General features: G+C 48.3%; 1 protein-coding gene across 15 annotated transcripts in view; it reads left to right on the forward strand.

Annotated features, from left to right (window-relative positions):
- The window catches only part of ENOX1 (ecto-NOX disulfide-thiol exchanger 1), a 660,000-nt gene that overhangs the window by 460,097 nt on the left and 172,542 nt on the right, over positions 1-27,361 (forward strand). For 14 of the 15 annotated variants that reach the window (XM_021065349.1, XM_021065348.1, XM_021065354.1 and 11 more), the window contains 3 exons: positions 15,035-15,208; positions 16,440-16,646; positions 22,130-22,363. In XM_021065349.1, the coding sequence (XP_020921008.1) occupies positions 15,035-15,208; positions 16,440-16,646; positions 22,130-22,363 (615 nt within the window). Of the gene's footprint in view, positions 1-14,202; positions 14,768-15,034; positions 15,209-16,439; positions 16,647-22,129; positions 22,364-27,361 lie in introns of those variants that run through there. The other variant, XM_021065359.1, reaches the window with a different exon arrangement.

A 27,361-nucleotide genomic window follows, 5' to 3' on the forward strand; every position in this document is an offset into this window, starting at 1 on the left:
GTGGTAAACGAATCTGCCTGGTATCCATGAGGATGCAGGTTCGATCCCTGGCCTCATTCAGTGGGTTAAGGATCTGGTGTTTGCAGGAGCTGTGGTGTAGATCGGAGACGTGGCTCGGATCCTGTGTTGCTGTGGCTGTAGTGTAGGCCAGTGGCTGCAGCTCTGATTAGACCCCTAGCCTGGGAACCTCCAAATGCCGTGGGTGCAGACCTAAAAAGACCAAAAAAAAAAAAAAGGCAGTGGAGAGCTGGGATATGCCCATTTTTTTAAGGGAAGGACCCTCAGGCAGTGTTGTATTATGTGTATCGTGTGACACACATGCACAGTCTACACACACAAATATACACAGTATTTATCATTTTGGTCTTTTTTTTTTTTTTCTTTTCCAGGGCTGCATTCGGGGCATATGGAGGTTCCCAGGCCAGGGGTCGAATGTGAACTACACCTGCTGGCCTTCACCACAGCCATAGCCATGCCAGATTCGTCGAGCCGCATCTGCGACCTACACCACAGCTCATGGCAACACCGGATCCTTAACCCACTGAGCGAGGCCAGGGATTGAACCCGAAACCTCATGGTTCCTTGTCAGATTCATTAACCACTGAGCCACGACAGGAACTCCACACTATTCATCCTTAAAGTGAGTAGCTAATCAACTGTAGTAGAAAAAATAAAAATCATAAAAGAAAAAAAAGTGAGTAGCTAATATGTATTGAGCACTTCCAATGTACCAGGCCCTCTTTTAAGCCCTTTCTGTATATTAACTGATTTCAGCTCCATAATCACCCTATCAAGGTGTTATTTTTAATTCCTCTTTTTGCAGGTTCAAGATTGGAGGGATGGGAGTTCCCTGGTGGTCTAGTGGTTAGGATTCGGCACTTTCATTGCTCTGGCCCGGGTTCAATCCTTGGCCTGGGAACTGAGACCCCACATTAAGTTGCCATACATACACCATGGTCAAAAAAAAGGAAAAAGAAAAAAAAGAGAATTTTTTTAAAACGAAGAATGGAGAAGTTCCCATCATGGCTCAGTGGTAGTGAAACCAGCCAGTAGCCATGAGGTTGCGGGTTCAATCCCTGGCCTTGCTCAGTGGGTTAAAGATCCAGCATTGCTGTGAGCTGTGATGTAGGTCACAGATGCATCTCAGATCGGCTGTGGCTGTGGCTGTGGTATAGGCTGGCAGCTACAACTCCAGTTTGAGCTCTAGCCCTAGCCTGGGAACTTCCATATGCTGTGGGTGTGGCCCTAAAAAGACACACACAAAAAAAAGAATGGAGAAGTAGAGAGACCAGCCAGCTGGGCAGGGGTGGATTCCACCCTTGAATTTAGGACTCAGAATTTAAGACCCTCCACCTGTCACTGTTGCTGTCCCCTCTGATTCCTCTTTTCTCTCCATCGTCAACTCTATCTCCCCTCTGATTTCCTCATTCCTACCCATAATCTGCACTTTCTTAATTTTCTCCATCTTTTTTTTCCCTTTAACTGACCGTAATAGAAAATCAAAGGCAGTGTCTGTTGAATAGGGCTAATGCCCCCTCATTCAAATTTTAGCGGTCGTGAGTTAGGATTTTATTTCAGTCTCTTTTGTAAGCTTGCTTTAAGAAGCTCTCAGGCCGCCTTTCGATTCTAGCATTCCCCTGTGGCGTGAAAGGAAGTTGTGAAAAAAGGCACCCATTCCGATCCTGCGTTTTCCAAGTGCTCCCAAGCCAATTGACTTTGTATGGCTTTAAATGATACTGACAGGCTCTCAGCCCCCCTGCCTCTCCATCCCATTCCTTTATGATCAGATCTATGTCCTTGCAGCCATGAGCTGGTGGGAGAGTCTATGCTGATGAGTACTCGAGGCCAGTTCCGTCAGCATTTTCTGTGTTTTTTGCACAACTCACTCTTCTGCCTCTCAGTCCCATTATCAGTAACATGAGAGTAACAATGGTGTCATTTTCCCAGTGGTGTTAAGAGGAACCCCCATCGCTCTCATTGTTTCGTCAATAAGCTAAATAGAAAGAGTGCCAGGTATCCTTTACTCTAAAATCTGGCATGACTTTATGCAATGACACCGAGGCTTGAGCAACCAAGCCTTGCATTGTCTTATTCCTTTGGTATGAACGTGGTCAATCTTGCGAATTTTGCAGTTTCTTCTACTCAGTTAACAAATGTTTCTTAAGGGCGATGCCGGGTGCCATGAACTGTGTTGGACCTGGGAGTTAAGGTGATATTCACAAAGTGCAGTCAAAAAATTAAATTAATAGCAGATGAGTCTACAATTTAAAAATCACACACTATTCAAAGTTTTCTTTAGGGGCATGAAGTGTTTACCTTTAGAATAGGCTCTCTTTTCTCTCCAAGTCCACAGCTCCAGGCTGATCTTATTTAAAAAGAGTAACTCTGTGTTCTTTCAACCCTTTCAAACAGTTAGTTTAAATTGAAACCTACATAAATTGTTTCAAATAATACGATGCGAATGTTTTCTTTGAAGCGAAATATTGAATACGTTTGCCTTTGTTCTCGTTTAAATTTATGAGACGCTACCTCTCTCCCAGAGGCCTTTGTAAACTGAAACCAAGGTTGATGAATAAAATCAAAAGGTTAGCCCTGTGTATTACCTCGGAAAGATGCAGGTTTCAAAAGGGAAGATCCCTATAAAGACATTCACAGGCTGTGAAATAGCACCTCTGCTGTCATGACCACTGATGACAGCGGGCTGATAGCAATGTGACGCCAGCCTGGTCCCCGGACTTCAGAGAGGACCAGCTTTCCAGAGCAAAGAAGCCTTGAATGCCGGGCAGAAATGGGTTGCTGTACATTCTCTAGTCTCTCAACATACACTTGGAGAGTCCCCACTCCTTGTGGGCAGATAGATGGTAGGCTTGGCAGATAGATGGGGAAAAAAATTCAAGTGCTTGTCCTGTGTGCTTGACTGAATATTCAAAAGTATTTCTCAAGATTCATTAGTGTTTCGTCTCTACTTTCTGCTCCTGTGCCCTGAGCCTGTTAGGACAAAGCAGGGAACGCCAAGAGCCTATTCAGTCCTTTTTTTTCCCCTATCATTATGTAACAGCCCTGCTGTACAAAGTCACATAACATCATACGGAGAGAAAATTAATCATTGCCCATGAGATAGGAATGTGAAAAGAAGTTTGAAAGAAGTCATTTAGCGGCCCCAATTAGAGCCTATTCTTGGGGGTCTCCCGTGAGCATCAGTGGCCCATCCCAGCTCCAGGGATGTGAGAAGAGGATGGTGGGAGGAGCGGGGCAAGGGGGGAGGGCAGGAGAGGAGGGAGGAAGATAGAGAAGCTTCTGGGCCCACACACGGAGGCTTCTGCCACACTCCAGATGAGCACGGATGAGAACGTGAGTAGCAATAGGGGTGGGAGAGAAGATGGCAGAGAAAACCTTTCAAGGGTAGGTCTGTCGGGAAGGTCTTGACCTGTGACCGGATGTGGTTGCCATCAGAGGTTTCAAACAAGGACGCGAGGAAGGACAAGTATCATGAAGAGAAGCAGGCAAACCCTGAAGTGACTTCATCTGCTCAAGATCATCTAGTAGGACCAGAGCAGGACGGCTGCCCTAGACACTGCAAACCATTTGCACTGAAGTACATTCAGACAAGACTCAGAAACACATGAGAAGGATTCCAGAGGGCAGAGAAAATAACACAAGCTTTGGAGTTCCCGTCGTGGCCCAGTGGAAGCAAATCCGACTGGGAACCATGAGGTTGCGGGTTTGATCCCTGGCCTTGCTCCGTGGGTTAAGGATCTGGCGTTGCCGTGAGCTGTGGTGTAGGTCGCAGATGCGGCTCGAATCTGGCGTGGCTGTGGCTGGGGTGTAAGCTGCAGGATACAGCTCCGATTAGACCCCTAGCCTGAGATCCTCCATATGCCGTGGGTGCAGCACACCCCCCTCCAAAAAAAAGAAGAAAATAACACAAGCTTCCAACATGATGAATTAGGCGGAACCCCACACGACACACGATTTGGCAGTGGCCCTCAAAACTGGAAATCCACACCAAAGCATTCAGAAGACATAAACCTTGGGGATGTGGGGGGGTAGGCTGTCTAAATGGATTTGTCTAAAGGGATCATCTCTCCTCCAGTGGCTGAGTGTGACCTGCAAGGCGAAATTTGCTGGCGAATTAGAAGGAGCAGAAACTTAGAGAAAGACCTGCCTTGCCGTTCTGTGGCATAGAAGGCCCAGAAGGGAACATTTGAGACGGAGAAGATCTTAAAGGGACAGACTTGGGAATATTCCGTGCAAATACGCAACATCTTCTATCACGTCTCGAAATGCCAACTGCGGAATTGCCCGGCAGCATCCTGCAGAGGCAAGACGTGTGTGTGCTAGTTGAATGAGGGTGTCCAGTGGGTGTCAGCTCTGTGATGGGACCACCCAAAAGACCCGCGTCGAGAGAGGAGATGAAGCTTTCGGCACAGGCTGGACACAGCGCAAGCATTTTTATGTGATCACTGTTTTTCGGTCCTGATGTCCTCATCAGTGGGAAAAAAAAAAAGAGTCTAGAATTCAGAAAGGTGTAGCGAGCACTGCTGATCATAGCAATTGGCATCAGTGTGGCCTGTTTCTGGGGTAACCCTAGGCTTCTGAAAAGGTGGTCTTGGGGGACAGTCGCAGGTGGAGGGTGGGACTCAGGGAAGCAGGGTGCCCAGGCTGGTTGGGAGAAGATGCGGGTATTCTCCTGAGCTTCTTTGATGGATTGGACCAGTCAAACTGGGAAAAAATTAATGTAAAAAAATTAATGTAGGAGTTCCCTTGTGGGGCAGCGGAAATGAACCCAGCCAGTATGCATGAGAATTCGGATTCCATCCCTGGCCTCACTCAGTGGGTTGGGGATCCGGCGTTGCCATGAGCTGTGGTGTGGGTCACAGACGTGGCTCGGATCCCGAGTTGCTGTGACTGCAGTGTGGGCTAGCAGCTGTAGCTCTGATTCCACCCCTAGCCTAGGAACTTCCATATGCTGTGGGTGTGGCCCTATAAAGCAAAAAATAATAATGATAATATAAGAAATTAATTTAAAAAATTAGGCCTGGTACAGTAGCCCAGCAGCCCAGACTAAGAACAGTGGGTTAAAGTACAGGATGTCAGGTCCCGAATTAACATGCGGGGGGATCAGTTTCTCATGAAGTCCCTTGGAGAGCAGAATGGACCCTCCTGGGAAGTAGCAAATGAGCTGTCACCGGACAGGTGGCAGGGTTGGAGACCTGTAGGAGGGAGAGCATCAGAGGAAACAAATGCACACTGATGTGGCAGTAGGTTGGCCACACTTGCAGCATATGATGGAAATTCCCAGGCCAGGGATTGAACCCGAGCTGCAGCTGCAACCGATACCACAGCTGTAGCAATGCCAGATCCTTCGTCTACTGTGCCACAGAGGGAACTCTGCAGCAGGACTCTTGAATGCAGTGCCAGCTTTGATCCTAACTAGCTGTGTTGCTGTGAGCAAGTCACCTAACCTCTCTGGACCTCAATCTTCTTATCTCCACATCAAGAGGGAAGAACTAAGAAATGCCCAAGTCTCCTTCAGCTTTGGGATGTCAGGATCTTCAGTAACACCCAGTGTCCCTTGCTTCCTTGTCAGAGTGATCTCCTCCCCACTTGGCTGCTGTGGCTTTTATGCCCGTTGTGTCTAAAGGGTGTTTCTCAGCCGGTCCAGGGGACACAGAGCAGTTGCCTTTGTGACAGCTAGGACCTCTGAATAGACACTGCTCCTAGAGTTCCCTTTGTGGCTTAGTGGTTAATGAACCCAACTAGGATCCATGAGGAAGCGTGTTTGATCCCTGGCCTTGCTCAGTGGGTTAAGGATCTGGCCTTGCCATGAGCTGTGGTGTAGGTTGCGGATGCGGCTTGGGTCTGGCGTGGCTGTGGCTGTGGTGTAGGCCGGCAGCTGTAGCTCCGATTCAACCCCTAGCCTGGGGACCTCCACATGCTGCAGGTGCAGCCCTAAAAAAAAACAGAGGAAAAAAAAAAAGACAAACAAACTGCTCTGGCGTCGAAATCAAATCACCCCGCCCTGCAACCTGAATGAATTTCTAAGAACCTGGGATGGGCTATTCTACCTCCAGCTCCCTCAAAACACATTTGGTTTCCAAGGACCTGCTCTGCGCTTGGGTTTCTAGAAAGATGTGACAGACCCCCTTCGAGCCGTCAGTTCTTCCCCTGTACTAGTCCTGGTCAGAAGTTTCAAAAATCCTCTTCACGTGGTGTCATGTCATATTTTCAGACACGGACACACATCTTTTCACTCAAGTCAACAGGACTTGAAATAGCTGTTGACGGTTGCATTCCCCCCAACTGCCAGCATTGCCTCCCCCGTCAAAGGAGACAGAGGGCTTTATGGATGGAGTGAGTGAGGTCTTTGTAACCTGGGCCCAGCAGGGCTCCGGGAGCGCACGTCGAATATACATCTTGGGTTTAAATGGAAAACATACCTCTCTACCTTGGCGTCTCTTTGGAAAGATCACAGAAGCATTTTCAATTTTGCTTTCTTAAAGATTCCGCTCGTAGGCATTCACTTATCTTATAAAGTGCGCTATGATGTGAACGTATCATCTGTGTGGTTGATTGGTTCTGGACAAAGTCTTCGAGGTTTGTTTTTTCACAGAAGGAAACGCTAAGAGCAAGTCTGCCTCCAGGGGACTGTCTGTGAACCATTGCTTCGAAGAGAATATTTGCAGCTATTTTTGTGTCTGTGATCCCGATAAGCAGATTGTAGAGATGCCTTTTTGGTTATTTATTTACTTATTTTTATTTTTTATTTTTTGCTTTTCAGGGCCATACTCGCTCCATATGGAGGTTCTCAGGTTAGGGGTTCAGCCACGGCCACATGGGATCTGAGGCACACCTGTAACATGCACCACTGCTCACAGCAATGCCAGCGAGGCCAGGGATGGAACCTGCATCTTCATGGGTGCTCATTGGGTTCGTTTCAGCTGAGCCACAACCCAAACTCCCTGTGGAAATGCCTTTTTGAGGCGCCCAGTGCATAGATAGAAGCCATCCTTTTGAGACTCGAGTCAGCTGTCACCCCCTCCCGAGTTCCACCATCTCCGTATTGGTTTCCTCTGGCTGTCGTAACAAAGCGCCACAAGCTGGCAGGACTTAAAGCAGAAGCGTCTCCTGTCACAGTTCTGGAGGTGAGAAGCCTGGAATCAAGGTGCTGACAGGCTGTCCCCTCTCTGAAGGGTCTTGGGAAGAATCTGTGTCATGCCTTTCTCCCAGCTCCTGGTATTTGTCGACAATCCTTGCATTCCTTGGCTTGCAGCTGTGTCGTGCCAGTCACGGCCCCTATTGTCACATGACACGTCCTCTCTGCGTCTCTGTCTGTGTCTCTTCACGTCTTATAATGATGCAGGTCCTATGGGACAGGGCCCACCCTAATCAAGAATGATCTTAACTTGGAGCTCCCGTCGTGGCTCAGTGGTTAACGAATCCGACGAGGAACCATGAGATTGCAAGTTCAATCCCGGGCCTTGCTCGGTGGCTTAAGGATCCGGCGTTGCTGTGAGCTGTGGTGTAGGTTGCAGACGCGGCTCGGATCCCACGTGGCTGTGGCTGTAGCGTACACCAGCAGCTACAGCTCCGATTCAACCCCTAACCTGGGAACCTCCATATGCCACGGGAGCGGCCCTAGAAAAGGCAAAAAGACAAAAACAAAACAAAACAAAACAAAAAAAGATCTTAATGGCATTCTCCAAGACCCTGTTTATAAATAAAGTCACATCCCCAGGTACCAGGGGAGTTGGGACTTCAGCATTTTCGGTTCAGGGAGACACAGTTTAAACCACAACACCCCCATCCCGGACTCATTTCAATGCCTCCTTTCTCTCTGTTTCCATAGCACCTCCTGCTCACAGTCCTGTAGGAGCTGTCACACGGTATTGTCATTTTCCATCTATTGCTATTTTCCAACAGTTTCTGCCACTAGACTGTTGCTTCCATGCAGAAAGTACTCACATCTTTGTCTCTACAGCCAGAGTACCTAGTAAAACATCCAGCACCTACGAGGCCCTCCAGTGTTTGGCCAACAAAGTACATCATCGTCCTGATCTTTGACCTGTGTACAGCATTGGTAACAGACTTACCTGAGGTTACGTAAATGGACGTAAAAGTATGTATCAGTTAGGAGTTCCTGTGCTGGCTCAGGGGGTTAAGAATCCAACATAGTGTCCCTGAGGATGCGGGTTCGAACCCGGGCCTGGCTCGGTGGGTTAAGGATCCGAGGTTGTCATAAGCTGCAGTGTAGGTCACAGCCGCAGCTCAGATCTGGTGTGGCCGTGGCCGTGGCTGTGGCTGTGGTGGAGGCCGGCAGTTGCAGCTCCTCTTCAACCCCTAGCCTGGGAACCTCCATATGCCATGCGTGAGGCCATAAAATTAACATACACACACACACACAATACACACACACATATTTTATGCCAGCAAATCAGTGATGCTGTAAATAGAGCCGTGTTAGACTATTCCTCGGGCACTTCCTCTGGTGAAGAAAGTTTAGGAACCTCAGATAATTCCTAAAATCAGCAATCCAAAGAGTGGTGTGTGTGTGTGTGTATACACATTATATATAATTTTGTTTGTTTTGGCTAGATGAACTCTTTGGGGTTTTTTTGGTTTTTTTTTTTTTTTTTATTAGTTCCCAAAAACAATTTTTTTTCCTACTGTACAGCATAGTGATCTAGGTATACATACATGCACACATTCTTTTTTCTCCATTCTCATGCTCCGTCATAAGTGATGGGACATAGTTCTCCGTGCTACACCGCAGGATCTCATTGCTAATCCATTGCAAAGGGCATATGTTATATATAATTGTTACTGTTTGTTGCATACTCACGAGTTGGGTTATAGTAAACACTTCGGGTTCTTATTTAATCCTATTTAATCCACCCGAGAGGCTAGAATTTAAAATGACCATCCCATTTTACAGATATCATAAATGAGGCTTGACAGGGTTGGTTAATATTTCCCAAGTCCACACCGCCAGTGTGCCGGAGACCCAGGCACCTGATGACAGGCGTGTCTGATTGCAGACGTGGGCGCCTACCCATCAGCATGTGGCGTCTTGTACACACTCCTGTTTGGTGTCCTTGTTGGCCTCTACCTGATGAAGACCCTGGAGCCCAGAGAAGTTAAGGAACCAGTCGGCCTCACGGTCACCCAGCTACACCCACATCCTTTTATCTCAAGATCAGCTTCTTAGCAACTCCTTTTTTTTGTTGATCATGAAGTTATTTTTAAGAATATTAGAAAGGAGTTCCCGTTGCGGCTCAGTGATAATGAATCTGACCAGTATCCCTGACGATGCAGGTTTGATCCCTGGCCTCGCTCAGTGGGTTAAGGATCCGACGTTGCTGTGAGCTGTGGTGTAGGTCGCAGACACAGCTTCGATGCTCCGTGGCTGGGGTGTAGGCTGGCAGCTATAGCAAAAAAAGAAAAAGAAAAAAAGAGGGAAAAGGAGAACATGAAATGGACAAAAGCATTACTTTTATGGTCCATGAACGTAACTGAACTGATCTTATAGATGGGCAGAGCTTGTCCATTGCAATGAGAAATTATGATGAAAAACAATCTCTCCATCCTAAACTTCCAGGACACAGAATGTCCTTGGGTATCACGTGGTCTCTCTGTCGCGTGATGACAGATCATATTTTAAGTCAATAATTCTTCTGGAGGAAGGAGAGGAGCTGCTGCAAGTTAGGCAGGAACCCTGCAGCCTGCTTCTGTCCTGGGCAACCCCCATGCCATGGACCTCAAGCAGGAGGAAGGGGGCCCTGGAGCCCTGCTTCTGAGCCTCAGCATCTGGCTGGGTTCAACTTGGTCAGGCTCTGCCCTGCATCCTAGGACTGAGAACTGGGGCGTCTGCCTCCTCCTGCAAACCCCAGGCTTCACTTCTAGTGTCTGGAGCCTGCCTTCTTTCTCCAGCTTAGGTAATGTGCCTCATTATCTAGTGTTTCTTGACCTGTGACCCGGTCACATTAAGCCCATCCCAGGTTCCCCAGGACTAAGTTAGATCCGTGGGTGGGTGAGGCCCCGTGACCTGCACACGGAGTCTCCTGGCAGAGTGGGCCAGCCCAGCCTTGTGTTTTGTCTGCTGCTCACAATCTCCGCCCATCACCAGACCCAGAATGTTACCCGTTGGCCTGATTCCTGCCTCTGTTTCCCTTATTATTCTCTCAAAACACTGGGCTGCACTTGGTCTTGACCCCGACAGCTTGCCTCTGTCCCCTCAGCCGCAGTCCAGCTCACACCTAACCTAGTTCTGTCCGGCCTTGACCAGAGACAGGCTGCTATTGCTTTTCTTTCGGGGGACGGGGGTGGGGTGGGGTGGGGGGGTTCTAGTGGTTAATTTCAATGAGACTCACTACTAAGGCATTGACTGGAAAGGGCAGAAAGGTGGCAGGTCGCCGCTAGGGGGCAGCAGAGAGCAGGAGGGGAGGAGGGCTGCACAGCACAGGGCCTCGGGCCTGGCAGAGGGCACACCTGACCTTCAGTGGCTGCCCTACAGTGAGGGTAAAGTCAAAACATACTAGTTTGAACGGCAAATCCCTTCAGATCTGATGCCTGCGATCGCTCCGTACATCATGGCGCCCCTGTCGCGGGCTCGCCGTGCTGTAGCTGTGGATGACTCTTGGGGAAATCTCCTGGCCTATCAGGCCTCCCCCCGGTGGATCCCTTCCTGGGGGGCTCTTTCAGTCCTTGGAGACTCAGCTCTTCTGCTGTGTTTGGTGTCCGTCCTTTCCCCCGCTCCAACCCTGTGATTTTCCCAAGGGGGGAGTGTGTCACAGTTACGATTCCAACTCCAGATCCTGGCCCTAGAATCTGCCCAGCAAATGTCAGATGGATGATGAATGAATGGATGGATGGGTGCAACTACCATACCTCTAAAATCTTGAGCACAAAACCTCAACCTGCCCTCTGAAAAATGCTCGTCGAGTTGATAAAAACACCGGACTGGGAATCAGTCAACAGGATCTCTGTTTCTGCTTTTGTCTTTTCCAGTTGGGAAAAGACAACTGAAAAACATTTGCTGAGCCTCGGCCTTGCTGCCTGTGTGCTTGCAGCCAGCGATGCAGAGAGGAGCTGGGGACCGCCGTCTTTGAAATATGTAATGCTTCCTCTTGTTTCAGTATGATTTCTAGAAGAAGGTTCTTCTGTGTGTTTAATCGAATTCTTTCTCGCTGCAATTTCCACCTCCTCGCTCTTTTCCCTGAGTGGCGTTAGAACTCACCATCTCTCAAGGTCATGTGTCTCTCAGACGTTCAAAAATTGTGCATTTGCTCAAATGCCTTCACCCCAATGGGCTCCTGTGCTGTTTGAGAAAACAATTTTCACCTGTTCTTATATTGTTAAAAAGTAATGGGTTCATGTTTTGAAAAACAGTTTAATCCTTCCCACCACGTCTTCTCAAATAGTAAATCTCAGATTCTCAGGTCCAACATAATTTAAGTGTTAACTCCTTTCAAAGTTCCTTTCAAGCTCCTGCACTCACCGTGTGGATTTCTTTAAACCCGCCTTCGTATTAGCATCTCAGAGAAAGCAGAGTAACGCTTGCTTGTGTGTTAAGATACTTTGCTCAAGAGTAGTATCTTTTGTCTCTGTTTCTGAAGATGTATGTATTTATTTGGGCTTCAGAAAGAAAACAGAAGTCTGCTACAGCTACCAGAGAAGGCAAGGGCCAGGCTTCTCAGCTCATTTGGGGGAACATCTGGTTATTATAATTCAGGGAGCTCTCATTTCAGGGTGTGCAGTCCTGAGTGATTTCAGCCTTAAATCACCCTGGGTTGGCAAACAATAGTAAGAGCCAGGCCAGGAAACAAACAGATGCATCTTGTGTACTGAATGAGATTAAATAAAGGCCGAAACAGGCCAATATTTCTATTTTTAATAGATTCCCTTTAGCAGCCAGTATGTTATGGTCGTGTCAGTGACATTGAAAGCCATTCTCTTCTGGAACTTCTTTAGAAGTGGCATCTGGATCAGAAAGATACGTCTGTTTTTTTGTTTTGTTTTTTAAGAGTAGAGTACATTTTTGGTAGTGGCATCTATTAGGTGCGTGATCAAGTTGGTCATTCTAGGTGGAAACGTTGAAGTGGTTAAGAGAGAGGAGTTTACATCCAGAGCTGGAGACCTGGGCCTCAGTTCTGACTCTGCCATCCGTTTGCTTTGCGATGTTTGAAATTTCCCGTAACTGCTTGAAGCCTCCATTTCTTTGGGTAAAATGGGAGTAAGTCCTGTCAAACCTGGTGAAGATTTCAAATGAATAATGAAAACAGGCACCTGTCTCTGCAGCCCCACTGCACCTGGAAGTTCCCCGGCTAGGGATTGAACCTGTGCCACAGCTGCCGCACACGGGAACTTTCACGTCTAAATGTCCATGCCCTGCACATGACACTTCGTTTTGAGAGGTTATTAGCACAGAATCCTGGAGTCCTAGAAGGCTAGGTTACAAGAGATTATTCAGTCAAAAGCTCTACATGAGAGAAATGAAGAAATGGTACCAAGAATGGCAGTTACAGAAGTGCCTCGAAGGTCCGGGTGACTGCTTGGAATGAGAATGCTGAGGCGTTCCCGTTGTGGCTCAGTGGAAACAAATCTGGCTAGTAACCATGAGGTTTTGGCTTCAATCCCTGGCCTCCTCGCTCAGTGCATTAAGGATCTGGCGGTGTAGGTCACAGACACGGCTCAGATCCTGTGTTGCTGTGGCTGTGGTGTAGGCTAGTAGCTATAGCTCCGATTCAACCCCTAGCCTGGGAACCACCGTATGCTGCAGGTGCCACCCTAAAAAAAAAAAAAAAAAAAAAAAGGAGGGGAATTCTGATTTGGCATTTACATTGACGATTTCTTAAAAAAAAAAAAAAAAAAAAAAAAAAAACCCGAGCTGGAGTTCCTGTTGCGGCTCAGCAGGTTAAGAACCAGTATCATGTCCATGAGGATGTGGGCCGATCCCTGACCTCGCTCAGTTGGGTTAAAGACCCAGCATTGCTGTGACCGTGGTGTAGGCTGGTAGCTGTAGCTCCGAATTGACCCCGAGCCCAGGAGCATTGATATGCCACAGGTGTGCCCCCCCCAAAAAAACCCCAAACACCAAAAAGCCGCCTCGTTTGACTGAAGTAAGGCTTGTATGCTGTCATGCAGGTGAAGTGGATTTCCTTGTAAAGGGGACAGCAACCCCTTGGGCTTTCAGATCAGGATCACCCTGCTTTTTCTGTCCAACCCAGAGGAGGCGTGGAAATAGCCAAGGTAGCCGAGGCAAGTTACGGTAAACGTCTTCCTGGAAAGGAAAAGGCGATGCTGGCCCTTTTGTAGCCCCCGCAGCATCTTCGTAAACAAGGCATGTGGTTGTCACTGCACCTGCCTCCGGGCTCCTCTGACCTTTCAGCACAGGGTAGCCAAGAGTGAGGCCACGCGGGAGCCTAAGGCACCATCCGGATGCAAGAACCTCGTTGGGAGAGGGGCAGGCGGAAAGAATGGGAAAGATCTAGAATAACGGGGATAACTGTAACTATATGTAGGTCCCTGTGCTATGTCTGATCACTTGTCATGGAACATGATGGAGGGTCATGTCAGAAAAAGAATGTGTGTCTAGATGTATGACCGGGTCATTGTGCTGTACAACAGAGATTGACAGAACACTGTTAATCAATCATAAAAAAAGTTTAAAAAATCAACAGCGAAATCACTAAAAAAAAAAAAATCATTAAAAATAAATGGAATAATGGAGAAGGGAAGAAAAATAGGAGGAGGAAACTTCATCCCTGAGGACCAGCATGGAGATCACCATGGCAACAGCCGGGGGAGTCAGTGATGCTCTTTGTCCACTGAGGATAGTCTCACCCTACCAGCCAGAGTGTCTGTTTTCTGAAAACAGAAACATTCTCAGGAGAGGGATCCCCTTGCAGCTCTTCTGAAGCTCAGCACATGTGAACAGTCCCAACTCTCAGGTCTTACCAATGTAAGGAAAAAGGGAGTTCCCACTGGCGCCAGTGGAAATAAATCTGACTAGCATCCATGAGGATGCAGGTTCGATCCCTGGCCTTGCTCAGTGCGTTAAGGATCTGGGGTTGCCGGGAGCTGTGGTGTAGGTCATAGATGAGGCTCAGATCCCACATTGCTGTGGCTGTGGTGTAGGCCAGCAGCGGTAGCTCCGATTCGACCCCCTAGCCTGGGAATTTCCATATGCTGCAGGTCTGGACTTAAAAAGCAAAAAAAAAAATCCCTGTATTTCACCTTTGAAATGACTTGCTTTATTACCACACTAAAATCAGAAAAGAAAAGAAAAAAAAGAAAACAATTCAGTGTTTATATTAGAAAACCCATCCTTTGGTGACCTTCCACTTTTTATACAGGGCCTAAATGTGTATTTTTTTTTTTTTATGCAACAAATAGAGTTCAGAAAGGTGGTCAGTAATTTGCTGATTGAATTATAGGAGGAAAGTGTGATTATGCAGTAGGACTTGGAAAGGTATAGAGCTCCTTTTATGCCTGCATATGTCTAATGCAGCCTTCCTCATTATAATTAGTCTTTGTTTTTTTATTTCCTGGGGGGAATAGGTTAGATTGGACCTGAATGCATCATTATATTAAACTGAACTTTCCTATTTCCTAAATCTAGGGCACTTGTGCTAGAACCAGGGTGACAAGCAGATACAGTGGGCATTTCCGTGTTACAGAGTCTTCCCACATCCTGGGTCGTAAGGCAGTTCCATCTCCGTAGAAGTTACACAGAAAAGCACAGTCACAAGATTAGCAAAGCTTTGCGGTGCGTGGTTTTCCCCTCTAATATGCTGGGCTCCATTCTGCTGTCCGAGTGTTTTCCATAATATAACCTCTCTGTAAAATTCATCTTTTATTTTCTCTTTACCCCTCTGGACTGGGTTTCTCTATTGCTCTAGTTACGGCAGGAGAAATTCCCAGAAAACAGAGAGCATAAAGTCAGATCTTCTTTGCGGGAAAACAGCAAAAGTAACCGCCAAGACTGGCTTACGATCCTGCAGCCACAATGTTATCTATCTCGTGTGCTTTACAGACTCCATCTGCGTGCCCAGCTTTGATCCAGGTCTCAACATGATGGCTGGAATCACCCCCATCAACCCCATGATACCAGGCCTGGGGCTGGTACCACCCCCTCCGCCCACAGAAGTGGCCGTCGTCAAAGAAATAATCCACTGCAAGAGTTGTACCCTTTTTCCTCAAAATCCAAGTAAGTGATCTCTGGAGAAACATTGGCTCATCAATTTAAATCGCTTCCCTTTTTTTTTTTTTTTTGAAATGTATAGTCTTGCATCCATTTTCATATGCAACTCAAAGTTTGCCCACGTGGGTGCACAGGATGGTCTTTCTGCAGAGGCCTTTGTCTCCAGATTAGAAACACACACGCGTCCCTGTGTCTCTCCAGGAACTGAACCATCTCCCGATCCTGGCGTGTGTCCTTGGGGTGGTATATCCAGCATGAAGAACCTTTGTGCATGTAGCTAAGTCTAGCATTTGCCACACTTGCATGCATCCCTCACACACGTGAGAGAGCAACTCTGAGATGCGTTTCGCTAGATGGAAAATGGAATTACTTTGGCAGTTAGCAACCTGGGGGCAGGGGCTGGGGGAGAGCCTGCATCTCAGAGTTTCTGGGCTAAATTGCCTTCACTGGAAGGAAACATACATTTGATGAAATAAATAGGGCCCCCCCTTTTTTTTAATTTAGCCTCTACTACTAAGTTTACGAGCTTAAGTAGCTGGAATTTTTTTTTTATTCATATTAATCAGTGTTGCCTTTTTAAAGTGGACTTTTCTGGAGATTGCCTTAGTAATCTCCATATAAACTAGGTAAAATGTTGTGACAGTATACATTTTATCTTTTTGTACAGCCTCCCCCCCAATTTAATAGTTGGCTCATTTAAATGTGAATCTTTTTTTTTTTTTTTTTAAGTGGTTTTTTTTTTTTCTCAGGCCTGGTGTTTCCCAGGCCAGTAAGTAGCGTGCTGGCTCTCAGGCTCCGTGCCGCTCTGTTCTGCCTCCCAGACAAAGCAGATAACAAGCCTGGGTTTTTCATCATGCTGTCATTTCCATCACGCTTTGTACTGCGCGAAGTTCTTTTTTTTTTTTTTTTTTTTTTTCCTTTTTCTTTCCGGTTTTCTGGGCTTCTGTATTATGAAGGAGAAATGAAATTGTGCTCACATGTGCTTTATCTCTGTTGGCGGACGAGCATAGCCAGAAATGAACACAGAAAGTGAAAGCCAAGTTGGGGGGAAGGGGGGACAGGCACCCCCACATCCGGACAGCCCGCCATCCGTGTCAGCGGCCCTGGAAATTCATCCTGACTCAGAATGGAGACAGTTACTCAGGGAGTTTGACTTTCACCAGGTGGATCAGGGGGGGGAAAAAAAAAATCGAAAATGGATAAAAGGCCAAACCCTCTGTTTCGCTGTGATTCTCAGATCTCCCACCTCCGTCCACGAGAGAACGGCCCCCCGGGTGTAAGACCGTGTTCGTGGGAGGATTGCCGGAAAACGCCACCGAGGAAATCATCCAGGAAGTCTTCGAGCAGTGCGGGGACATCACGGCGATCCGGAAAAGCAAGAAGAATTTTTGTCACATCCGCTTTGCCGAGGAGTTCATGGTTGATAAGGCCATTTACCTTTCTGGTACTGTGCATCATATAAGGGCTTTTCCGGGCGCTTTGTGGCATTTTGTAACATCGAAGCGAGCATCTTCCCAGAGTTCCTGTTGGGGCTTAGTGGAAAGGAACCTCAAAGTATCCATGAGGACACGGGTTCGATCCCCGGCCTCGGTCAGTAGGTTAAGGATCCGGCATTGCCGTGAGCCGTGGTGCAGGTCACAGATGTGGCTCGGATCCCGCGTTGCTGTGGCTGTGGTGTAGCCCAGCAGCTGTAACGCTGATTCGACCCCTAGCCTGGGAACCTCCACATGCTGGAGGGGGGGAGAATGTCTTCTCTTTTGCTTCAGGGCACAATAAAGTCTTGAGTTTGGGGCTGGAAAAGGAGGAAGTCTGCCCTTTCCCCAGAGAGCCAGGAGCTCTGTGTTAGTCTGTGATCACACCTCCTGGCTGCAGGCATCATTTCCCACCATCCAAGCTTTAGGAATTTCTATTTTTTGTTGTTTGCTTCTTTGGTTTGTTTCTTTGGCCACAGGGGCAGCATGTGGAAGTTCCCAGGCCAGGGATGGAACCTACACCACAGCAGCCACCCAGGCTGCTGCAGTGACAATGCTGGATCTTTAACCCACTGCCCCCCAAGGACTCCCCATGGAGTTTCTATTTACCGTTCTCAAGTGTGTATTAGATGAAAAGCAAATTTATGAATACTAAGGATTGCTGTTATTATTGGATGTAATTCTCTGAGGGAACAAAGAACTCTCGCAGCAGAAATTCAGTTTTTCAGAAATGGTTCACGTTTTAGACCCCAGGGCACCACATCAAGACCAGTTCCTCGCAAAAAGTTGTCCTCAGGCCCAAGGGCAAGGGCCAATTCACTGCCCATTTGCTTAGCATTTAGCCCAGCTAAGCCCACCCCACCCACCCCTGCTTCTTTGGTGCCATTTATCTGGGAGGTTGTTACAGATGTTGAAATGAGGCCTAACTCTGCTTTCTACTCCGTGGGTGCTGGAGCATGTGTATGGAGCCTGTCAGCAAAGCCTTTTCAAAATCTTCTAAGAATTGTGGTGCTTGGAGCTCCCGTCGTGGCGCAGCAGAAACGAATCCAACTGGGAACCATGAGGTTGTGGGTTCGATCCCTGGCCTCGCTCAGTGGGTTAAGGATCTGGTGTTGCCGTGAGCTGTGGTGTAGTCACAGACAAGGCTTGGATCTGGCGTTGCTGTGGTTCTAGCACAGGCGGGCAGCAACAGCTTCGATTAGACCCCTAGCTGGGAAGCTCCATATGCCATGGGTGTGGTCCTAAAAGAACAAAAAAAAAAAAAAAAAAAAAAAAGGAAAGAAAAAGAATTGCAGCACTTGCGTGTGGCTTTAGAAGGATGTATTCTGTATTTTCGGATTTAACTCAGCTACTGTCCCTCTCACTCTCCATCTGTCACTCTGCATACCACCTCCCTCATCCTGGGGCAAAGCTAGAGTGAGAAAAGAATAGGAATAAAAGGAGTTCCTAAAGTGGCAAAGCGGGCTCGGCAGCGTCTTGGGAGCGCTGGGATGCAGGTTCAATCCCCGGTCTGGCACAGAGGGTTAAGGATCTGGCATGGCCGAAGCTGCAGCTTAGGTTGCAGCTGCAGCTTGGGTCTGATCCCCGGCCCGGGAACTCCATATCCCATGGGGCAGCCAAAAAAGAAAAAAAAAAAAAAAAAAAAAAAAAGAAGAATAGGAAAACATTTCTGAACATTACTCCCAGCTTTCCAGAACTTCTGCAGGCAGCCCCTCTTACCCTAAAATTCTTTTGCAAATCCCAGGAGCCTTGGGGTTATTCCAACAGTGCAGATACCTTTCTGAGCTAGAAAGTGCCGTGGAGAATATTCCAACCTTTATTCTAGTAAAACCTGGCAAAGTGGGGGGAGGAACCTGAAAGCATTCCAAAATGGAGATGGAACACAAAGCATAGAACATGTGTGATTACAACACACGTATTTCTGACAAACTCTTGAGTTATAGCATCAGAATAACCTGTTAGACAAGCAGGGGTTCTGTTGAGTGCGTGGCGCTGGGATTCACATGCCTTGGGCCAGATAACCCCTCTCTGAGCCTCTGTTTTCTTTTTTTTTTTTTTTTTTTTTTTTTTTGTCTTTTTAGCTATTTCTTGGGCCGCTCCCGCAGCATACGGAGGTTCCCAGGCTAGGGGTCGAATCGGAGCTGTAGCCACCGGCCTATGCCAGAGCCACAGCAACGCGGGATCCGAGCCGCGTCTGCAACCTACACTACAGCTCACGGCAACGCCGGATCCTTAACCCACTGAGCAAGGGCAGGGACCGAACCCACAATCATGTCCTAGTTGGATTCGTTAACCACTGCGCCACCACGGGAACTCCTGAGCCTGTTTTCTCATCTGCAAAATCGAGGTAGTAACAGTTCTCCTCATCAGATTGCTGTGAGAATAGATCAAAATCATGGATATTAAGCACCTCGCAGGTGCAACATGGGAACCAAACAGTAAATGTTTGGTTTTTTGTTTTCTCATTCTTATTTTTATTTTTTTATGGCCAGCCCTATGGCATTGGAAATTCCCGGGCCAGGGATTGAATCCGAGCCACCGCTTCGACCTCCCTGCAGCTGTGGCAATGCCAGGTCCTTTAACCCAGTGCCCTGGGCTGGGAATCAAACCACAGTGACCTGAGCTGCTGCAGCCAGGTTCTTAATCCACTGCTCCACAGCGGGAACTCTGTAAATGGTTATTTTTAAAGCAGATAGCCTGATGATGATAAAGAGGTTCTGATATTTGTTTCTCAGGAACCCTGCCCTGGGAATTTGGGTCCTAATCACGGTTCTACCAATATAGCTAAGCCTTTACTCCCCTTGATTAAATGAAAGGGTTAGGAGTTCCCGTCATGGTGCAGCGGACGCGAATCTGACTAGGAACCCTGAGGATTCGGGTTCTATCTCTGGCGTCGCTCAGTGGGTTAAGAATCCGGCCTTGCCGTGAGCTGTGGTGTGGGTCGCAGATGCAGCTTGGATCTGGTGTTACTGTGGCTGTGGTGTAGGCTGGCAGCTGTAGCTCCAATTAAACCCCTAGCTAGGGAACGTCCATGTGCCTCGGGTGCAGCCCTGAAAAGCAAAAACTAAATAAATGAATGAATGAAAGGTTTAGAGGAATGCCTTTCAATACCCGACATAACACAATGACTATTTAGACTCAATCAGACAACTTATAAGACACGGCCAAGGGTGACCAGTCCCACAGTTAGGCACATGAACACCCCAAATACACATGCCTCTATGCTCTCCTCCTTCACGCTCTGACCTCAATCCTGCTTCTCAGCCGGGCCCCTGCCTGACTGCTCCTTGGTCTGCTCCTTGGCAGTGCAAGGAGCCCGCAGCAAAGGCCTCACCTGCAGCCTCCCTGCCTAGGGACCCAGGGAAATCCTGGTTCTGCCTGGGTTGCCCTGGGAAGGTTGCAGCATCATGCTGGGTAGATCCGATTGGCTGCTTGGGAGGGCCAAGAAGGATGGCAGCCCACCCCTTCTGTACGTGAGCTCTTGCAAGCCTGGAGCCCAGCTGGATGGCCTGTCTAATTTTAGGACCACAATCAACATTTGAAGGCCAAGCTAATTTTAGACTCAGCCTCATCAGGGGCTCTTTTAAGGCCTTACTGATGATGTTTGGGTGAAAGAGAGGGTGCTTGGGGGAACCAGAGATGTCTGGAAAGCGATGCTGTAGACCCAAACAGGAAAGTTGCTTGGCCGCTTGGGAAAGATGGCCAGTCTTAGGCCCTTGTGCCTGCTCAGCTGTCACGTATGTATCACGGCTGCCTGCTCACTTGTTTCCATGGCCTACAACCAAGATACACTCTGCCTTCGCATGAATTCTGCTCCTCTGTGATCAGATGTTTGCATTTTTGACAGGCATTGTTATGCCTTCCTTTTTTTTTTAACTATATTTTTTGTCTCTTTAGGGCTGTACCCTCAGCATATGGACTTTCCCAGGCTAGAGGTTGAGTCGGAGCTACAGCTGCCGGCCTACACCACAGCCACAGCATCCCAGGATCCAAGCCTCGTCTGTGCCCTGCACCACAGCTCATGGCAATGCTGGATCCTTAATCCACTGAGCGAGGGCAGGAATGGAACCTGCATCCTCATGAATACGAGTGGGGTTCATTACCACTGAGCCGCAATGGGAATTCTTCTTCCCAGTTTTAGATGATCCCATTTCAACCTGGGAGTGAGCAGGGCAAAAGGGGAATCAGACACAAGATCTGTTTCATATTGGTAACGTCTCAAAGGTGTGAAGTACCCTTCCGGAGAGAAGCCAGCCTCTCCTGGGATTTTCAGCTGCGCTTCCACCCCAAATGCTACGATAATCCATTGAAATCTACCACACGATGTCTTGAGCATCAGCACAGCACGGCCCAGCATCTCACAGTGGTGTCTCGTTTACAAAGTCCCTGCACTGCAAAAGTGCTTATCTTGCTCTCTCTTCTGACAGCCCCTGACAGCTGGGACCCTGCTGGGACCTGAATTTATGTTTTTAAAAAATCTGAGTACCCCAAACGGAAGCGCCACCTCAAAGCCAAGCCTCCTTCATTTGAAGGCAGACTGGCGGTCGGGTCGCAGTTCTGTTCGTGTTGATCTCTCTGATCAAGTGTCTGCTTCTAAGCATCCTAAGTTGGGTAGCTCACGGTAAATCCCCACAAGACTTCAGGTCCAGTTTTTTGATCCAGCTCTGGGCTCCTGCCTGGGCTCCTGTGGCCTTCCCAGATTGCATGGACAATTTGTGCAGCGCTGCGTGCCAGCTGAGGTGCTGGAGGGCTGTAAGCAAGGCCACAGTGAGGCCTCTTGATTGAAGGTAAAATATTCTCCTGCGTGCCCCAGAGGATAAGTGGAAATAAAGCAGCATTGCAAAATTGCCTTGGTAATTGTGGCTTTTGCAGCTGCCGAGGGGCGATGTGGGAGAACAGACAGAGCAGGAGCATTTTCCAGAGAAACGAAGCAATAGCCTGTGAGGGAGGTCTCGTGGAATTTACTTTGCAGGACTTTTTAAACATCACTGATACTTTTATTCATTCCCGCTCCACCTCTTTCTAAAAAGAAAGTTGGAGAGGCTATACAACGGCATTACAGTCAATGGAAAACAGAAAGTCAAGGCCATAGAGAAGGAGAGGCGCGGGGGAGGAAAAGCTCTGTGGCAGGTTTGTTGCTGAGCTTCCTGGAAGCCAGAGGGAAGAAGGAGTTAGGATAAGTGCCCTGATTTCCTGAGATCGGCCTCTTGGTGCCCCTGGCTCGGAGCTGCCTCCTAGCGGGTGTGTTTCCCCCCAGATCCATAACAGGAGTGCCTTGGCAGTGTTTCCTGCTTGCCAGGGGAAAAGGGTAACAGCGCCCCACCTCCTATGGGATGGGTGCCCTTTGTAAGGGCAAAGAATTAATTGACAGCTCCCTCGTGCGCCTTGAGGACCTGGACCCCAAGGCGCCCTCCCTGTGCCCGTGTGATGTGACCCAACGTCCCATTGGTTTCAGGCTACCGGATGCGATTAGGGTCTAGCACGGACAAAAAGGATTCGGGCCGCCTGCACGTGGACTTCGCGCAGGCCAGAGACGACTTCTACGAGTGGGAGTGCAAGCAGAGGATGCGCGCGCGCGAGGAGCGGCACCGGCGCAAGCTGGAGGAGGACCGGCTGCGGCCACCCTCGCCGCCGCCCATCATGCACTATTCGGAGCACGAGGCCGCGCTGCTGGCTGAGAAGCTCAAAGGTAGGCGCCCTTCCTGCTCGCTTCCTCCACTTGCGAGCCAGTGATCGCCAGCCCCCAGGGAGACACCGCGATCCCCAGGCGCTGGCGCCCCAGGTGTTTCTCCTGTCCCTTCACTTGCTGACAATCATGTGACCAGGGTCACCTGGGCTTCCTGGTGCTGCCCAGACAGAACCCTGCCCCTTCCTAGCGGGCTCCCTGAATGTGTGTCACAACCACACTCACACAAAGGGAGGCAGAAGAGCCCTCCGCTTGCACCCCAAAACAGGCTACCATCTTCCCACCCGTGTTGAATGGGCCAGCGTCTCTTCTTCCACGGCTCGGTGGTCCAGGATGCCCCCCTGGTCTGTAGAGTCTGCATTTCCCCTGGGATCTGAACAAAGCTTCCCAAAGACACACCAGAAACGGTGCTGGGAGTCTGTGCCGGGCAGACGGGAATCTAGGCTACAGGCCATTGTCTTCGTGGATGGAGAGGGGGGACCCTCCTAATACCCATGGAAGAATCAGGATTAGAAGCGAACCTGCTGCATTTCTTTGAATGTTTGCTGTGCTGCTTTCCCAGGTTTGAGGTAGTGGGAGATAACGGCAGGTTTTAGGACCTGCTGCAATGAGCTACAGGTGACAGGGGAGGGGCCAGGGTTATTTTTATTATTATTATTATTATTAAAGTTTAGTTGAGGCGTTCGCATCATGGCTCAGTGGTTAACGAACCCCACTAGTATTCATGATGTCCAGGGTTTGATTCCTGGCCTCCATCAGTGGGTTAAGGATCCTGCGTTGCTGTGATCCGTGGTATAGGTTGCAGACATGAATTGGATCCCGTGTTGGTGTGGCGTTGGCCGGCAGCTGTAGCTCCGATTCAGCTCCTAGCCTGGGAACCTCCATATGCTGTAGATGTGGCCCTAGGGGGAAAAATAAAGTGTAGTTGATTTACAATGTTTTTTTTCATTTTCTGCTGTATGGCAAAGTCACCCGATCACACATAGTTGCCTGTGCTGTACAGTTGGGCTCCCTAGCCCATCCATTCCAAATATAACAGTTCGTATCCACCACCCCCAAAGCCCCGGTCCATCCCACTCCCTCCCACCTCACCCCTGACAACCACAAGTCTGCTCTCCATGTCCGGGATCTGTTTGTGTTTTGTTGATAGGACCCTCTGTGCCATGTTTTAGATTCCACATGTAAGTTACATTATGTGGTATTTGCCTTTCTCTTTCTGACTGACTTCACTTAGTATGAGAATCTCTAGTTCCGTCCAGGTTGCTGCAAAGGGCATTATCTTGTCCTTTTTTGTGGCTGAGTAGTATTCCATTGTATATATGTACTGCATCTTCTTAATCCATTCAACTGTCAGTGGACATTTATGCTGTTTCATTCTTTACTATTGTGAATACTGCCCCAATGAACATAAGGGTGCATGCATCTTTTTGAATGAATGTTTTGTCCGGACATATGCCCAGGAATGGGATTGCTGGATCATATGATAGTTAGAATGAGATGTGTGGATACTCTTTCAGGACTGATGACGTGTTTGACTCCCGCAACATGGGTGCATTGCGGCGCCTCAGCCCATTGGGCCTGTCGGGTTTGGATGAGCAAAACTTAGGTCATGGTCAGTGGTCACACGTAGGTATTTACAGGTAAACCATTAACTGTAATACAAAGCCCACGACACAATTGTCACCCAACATAGGAGACACAGGCTTTGGGAACTCAGGGCCAGGTGTGAGTGGTGTTGCTGAAGCTGTCAAGAAAGTCTTCATAGGAGTTCCCGTCGTGGCGCAGTGGTTAACGAATCCGACCAGGAACCATGAGGTTGCGGGTTCAATCCCTGGCCTTGCTCAGTGGCTTAAGGATCCGGCGTTGCCTTGAGCTGTGGTGTAGGTCGCAGACACGGCTTGGATCCCGCGTTGCTGTGGCTGTGGTGTAGGCCGGCGGCTACAGCTCCAATTGGACCCCTAGCCTGGGAACCTCCTTATGCCACGGGAGTGGCCCAAGAAATGGCAAAAAGACACAAAAAACCAAAAAAAAAAAAAAAAAAAAAGTCTTCATAGAGGAGGCAGAACTTGAACTTTGCAGGATAAACAAGAATTTTTTTCCCAGGAGAAGAAAGGACTTAAAGGCATTCTTGTCAGACGAGGCTGGAGCCTGAGGAGTAAAGCCAGAGAGAAGCAACACGGAATTGGGCGCAGGAGGAGAAAGGCAGGTTGCCACCTCTGGGGATCACGAGAGCCACATGGACGTTTAGAAGAGTGAGGTGAAGGAGTCCCCGTTGTGGCCCAGTGGAAACAAATCCAACTGTCATCCTTGAAGATGGGGGTTCAATCCCTGGCTCTGCTCAGTGGGTGAAGGATCCGGTGTTGCCATGAGCCGTGGTGTAGGTTGCAGATGCAGCTCAGATCCGGTGTTGCTGTGGCTGTGACGTAGGCCGGCAGCGACAGCTCTGATTGGACCCCCAGCCTGGGAACCTCCATATGCTGCGGGTGCGGCCCTAAAAAGAGAAAATAAAATAAGAATGAGGTGAAGCTGGGAAAACGGTCTGAGGCCAGATGGTGAAACCCTGAGGGCTGCTGCTGGATTTGGGGTTTTATTCCATAAACAATGAAGAAGTCATTAGAGGTTTCTTGGGAGAGGAGAGATGTGATTGATCCTTTGCGTGTTTTGGAACCTAGCTGACAGCGTGTGAGGTAGATTGGATGTTTTCACTAAAGGAAACAAGAAAAGCTACCCCCAAACCTCTTTTAGGAAGATCAGAAGTTGAATTCGATTTCTTTAAAAAAGAATTAACCAAAAAAAAAAAAAAGACTCCTGCTTCTGGCCCCCCGTCCCCTGCTCTGGCCTTGGGGACCCCCCCAGTCAGATACAGTTGCCCCTGAAGTGCCCCCTTGAAACTATTGACTTGAAAGGAAAAAAAACAACACACATCATACAAGCTGTGGGTTGAGTTTATTTGGTGTCTTACTGAGGGCTGAAGGTCAGAGGGCAGCCTCTCAGCTTTGGGGACCTGCTGCCAAGAGGCAAGGGGGAGTTCCTGTTGTGGCCCAGCGGTTATGAACCCAGCTAGTATCCATGAGGACGCAGGTTCGATCCCTAGCCTCGCTAGTGGGTTAAGGATCCATTGTTGCCGTGAGCTGTGGTGTAGGTCACAGATATGGCTCAGATCTGGCATTGCTGTGACATAGACCGGAGACTGCTCCGATTCGCCCCCTAGCCTGGGAACTTCCATGTGCCATGGGTGCAGCCCTAAAAAGACAAAATATATGTATATACATATACATATGTATACATGGCATATAAAATGCAAATGCAGACCTTCTCTCACTATTCCATTCAGACTAGAAGTCAGAAAGCGTGGGCAGAATGAGAAAGAACAGCATGCTCAAACAGGAAAGTTGATTTTGAGCAAATAATATTTTACTATCCAGTGCATGATGTCTAGTAGCAGCTTAGGAGTTATATGGGCTAAACCTTATTCAGTCGTGGCCACACCTAAAAGTGACAAAAACTAGCACTTCCTGACCTGAGGAATTTCAGGAACGTTTGGCATCTACGTTACCTTCGTTTTCAGAACCCAGCACAGAAGTGTCTGTGCCTGTGAGACATATACGGCATCGCCTTGCCTGCTCGAAGCTAGCAGATTGGCATGTCAATTTGGTGAAGTCATCCGCAAACCTTGCCATTTCAAAAAATATATATTTATACAGATGAGTATAATTTGCAGAATTGAGACGCTGCCCCTTTGCCAGGGACCGTGTCATCCCTTGTGGAGAGAACAGATTGGAAATTTTAATAGGTGGCAGTTACAGTAGAATGCACTAGCTGGGATGACATCTTAGGCAACAGTCAGGTAATATCAAGCTTGACAATTTCAACCCAAGCACAGAGCTTGGAATATAAACAGCATTTAATTGCTTCGGAAATTGGCTGCTTCGGAGAGGAAATCCACTCTGCTCTTTATAACGCTGCAAAGCCAGACAGGAGGAGGAAAGGAAAGCATTTCCCTGAAGATGATTTTCCTTGATGTGGGGGATATAAACGCCATCAAGACCTCAGGTGGAAAAGCCTGGATCAGAAGGGAAATGGAAATGCAATCTGAAAATACCTAATTGGATTTGATTTTTTTTTTTCCTTCCCTGAGAAATCTTGCTATCTCAGGTTTATTACAAACATTTTTTTTCCCCTACGTTCTATGGGACTTGTTTGTCCTTACACGTTTCTTTTTGAAAATCAGCTTTATCCAGCCAAGTGCATGCTAGCCAAGTCCTTGTTCTAACCCACAAGGCCCTTCATCTCCAGCCCAGTGTTAAAACCATGCACACAGTGATGCTCAGTAAATTCGTTCCTGTCTTTCTTCCTCAGCTGCTGGGACCTAGGAACATGCTGGGTTTCTGGTCAGCAGCGCCGCCAGGCATGATGGGAAATGGAGGGCCATCATTCCATCATTCCGTTCACTCCGCAAGTATTTGCTGAGTTCTTTGCCTGGCACTGTGCTAAGCCCTGGGCAGGGGCTGGTGGTATGTGAGCAGAGAAAACAACACACAAGCCCCTGCCTCACAGAGTTTAGGTCTCCCGAGTGATACAGGAAATTGCAAAGCAAAGCAATTCCCACTCTTATGTGCAGGACATGAATGTGCCATCCCAGGACTGACGGGCACCCCGGTTGGACAGTGGTGCAGGGTGAGGGACGGGTGACCTTCTAGGACCAGGTAGCCCCAGATCTAATGGCCACCGGGCCATCGGAAGTCGAAGGAAACATCGAGCGGGAATGGCAGAGCGTCTCGGGCTCTAAGCACCCAGCTTCGGTTCGGTTAATACAAATTCTAAAAAAGAAAATTAGCGGGCACCCTGCTGATTAAATAGACATTGTTGGAGACAATTCAGCTTAATGAAGACTGACTGGGAAGTTACTGCTCACAGATCCAAAGTTTATAGCACGGCTTGGAGAAAGTGAGAAGGAGCTCGATACCACCATAATTACACTTTATTGGAAACAGTAGCACC

This window comes from Sus scrofa, chromosome 11, assembly GCF_000003025.6.
Source record: "Sus scrofa isolate TJ Tabasco breed Duroc chromosome 11, Sscrofa11.1, whole genome shotgun sequence".
Lineage (NCBI taxonomy): Eukaryota > Metazoa > Chordata > Mammalia > Artiodactyla > Suidae > Sus > Sus scrofa.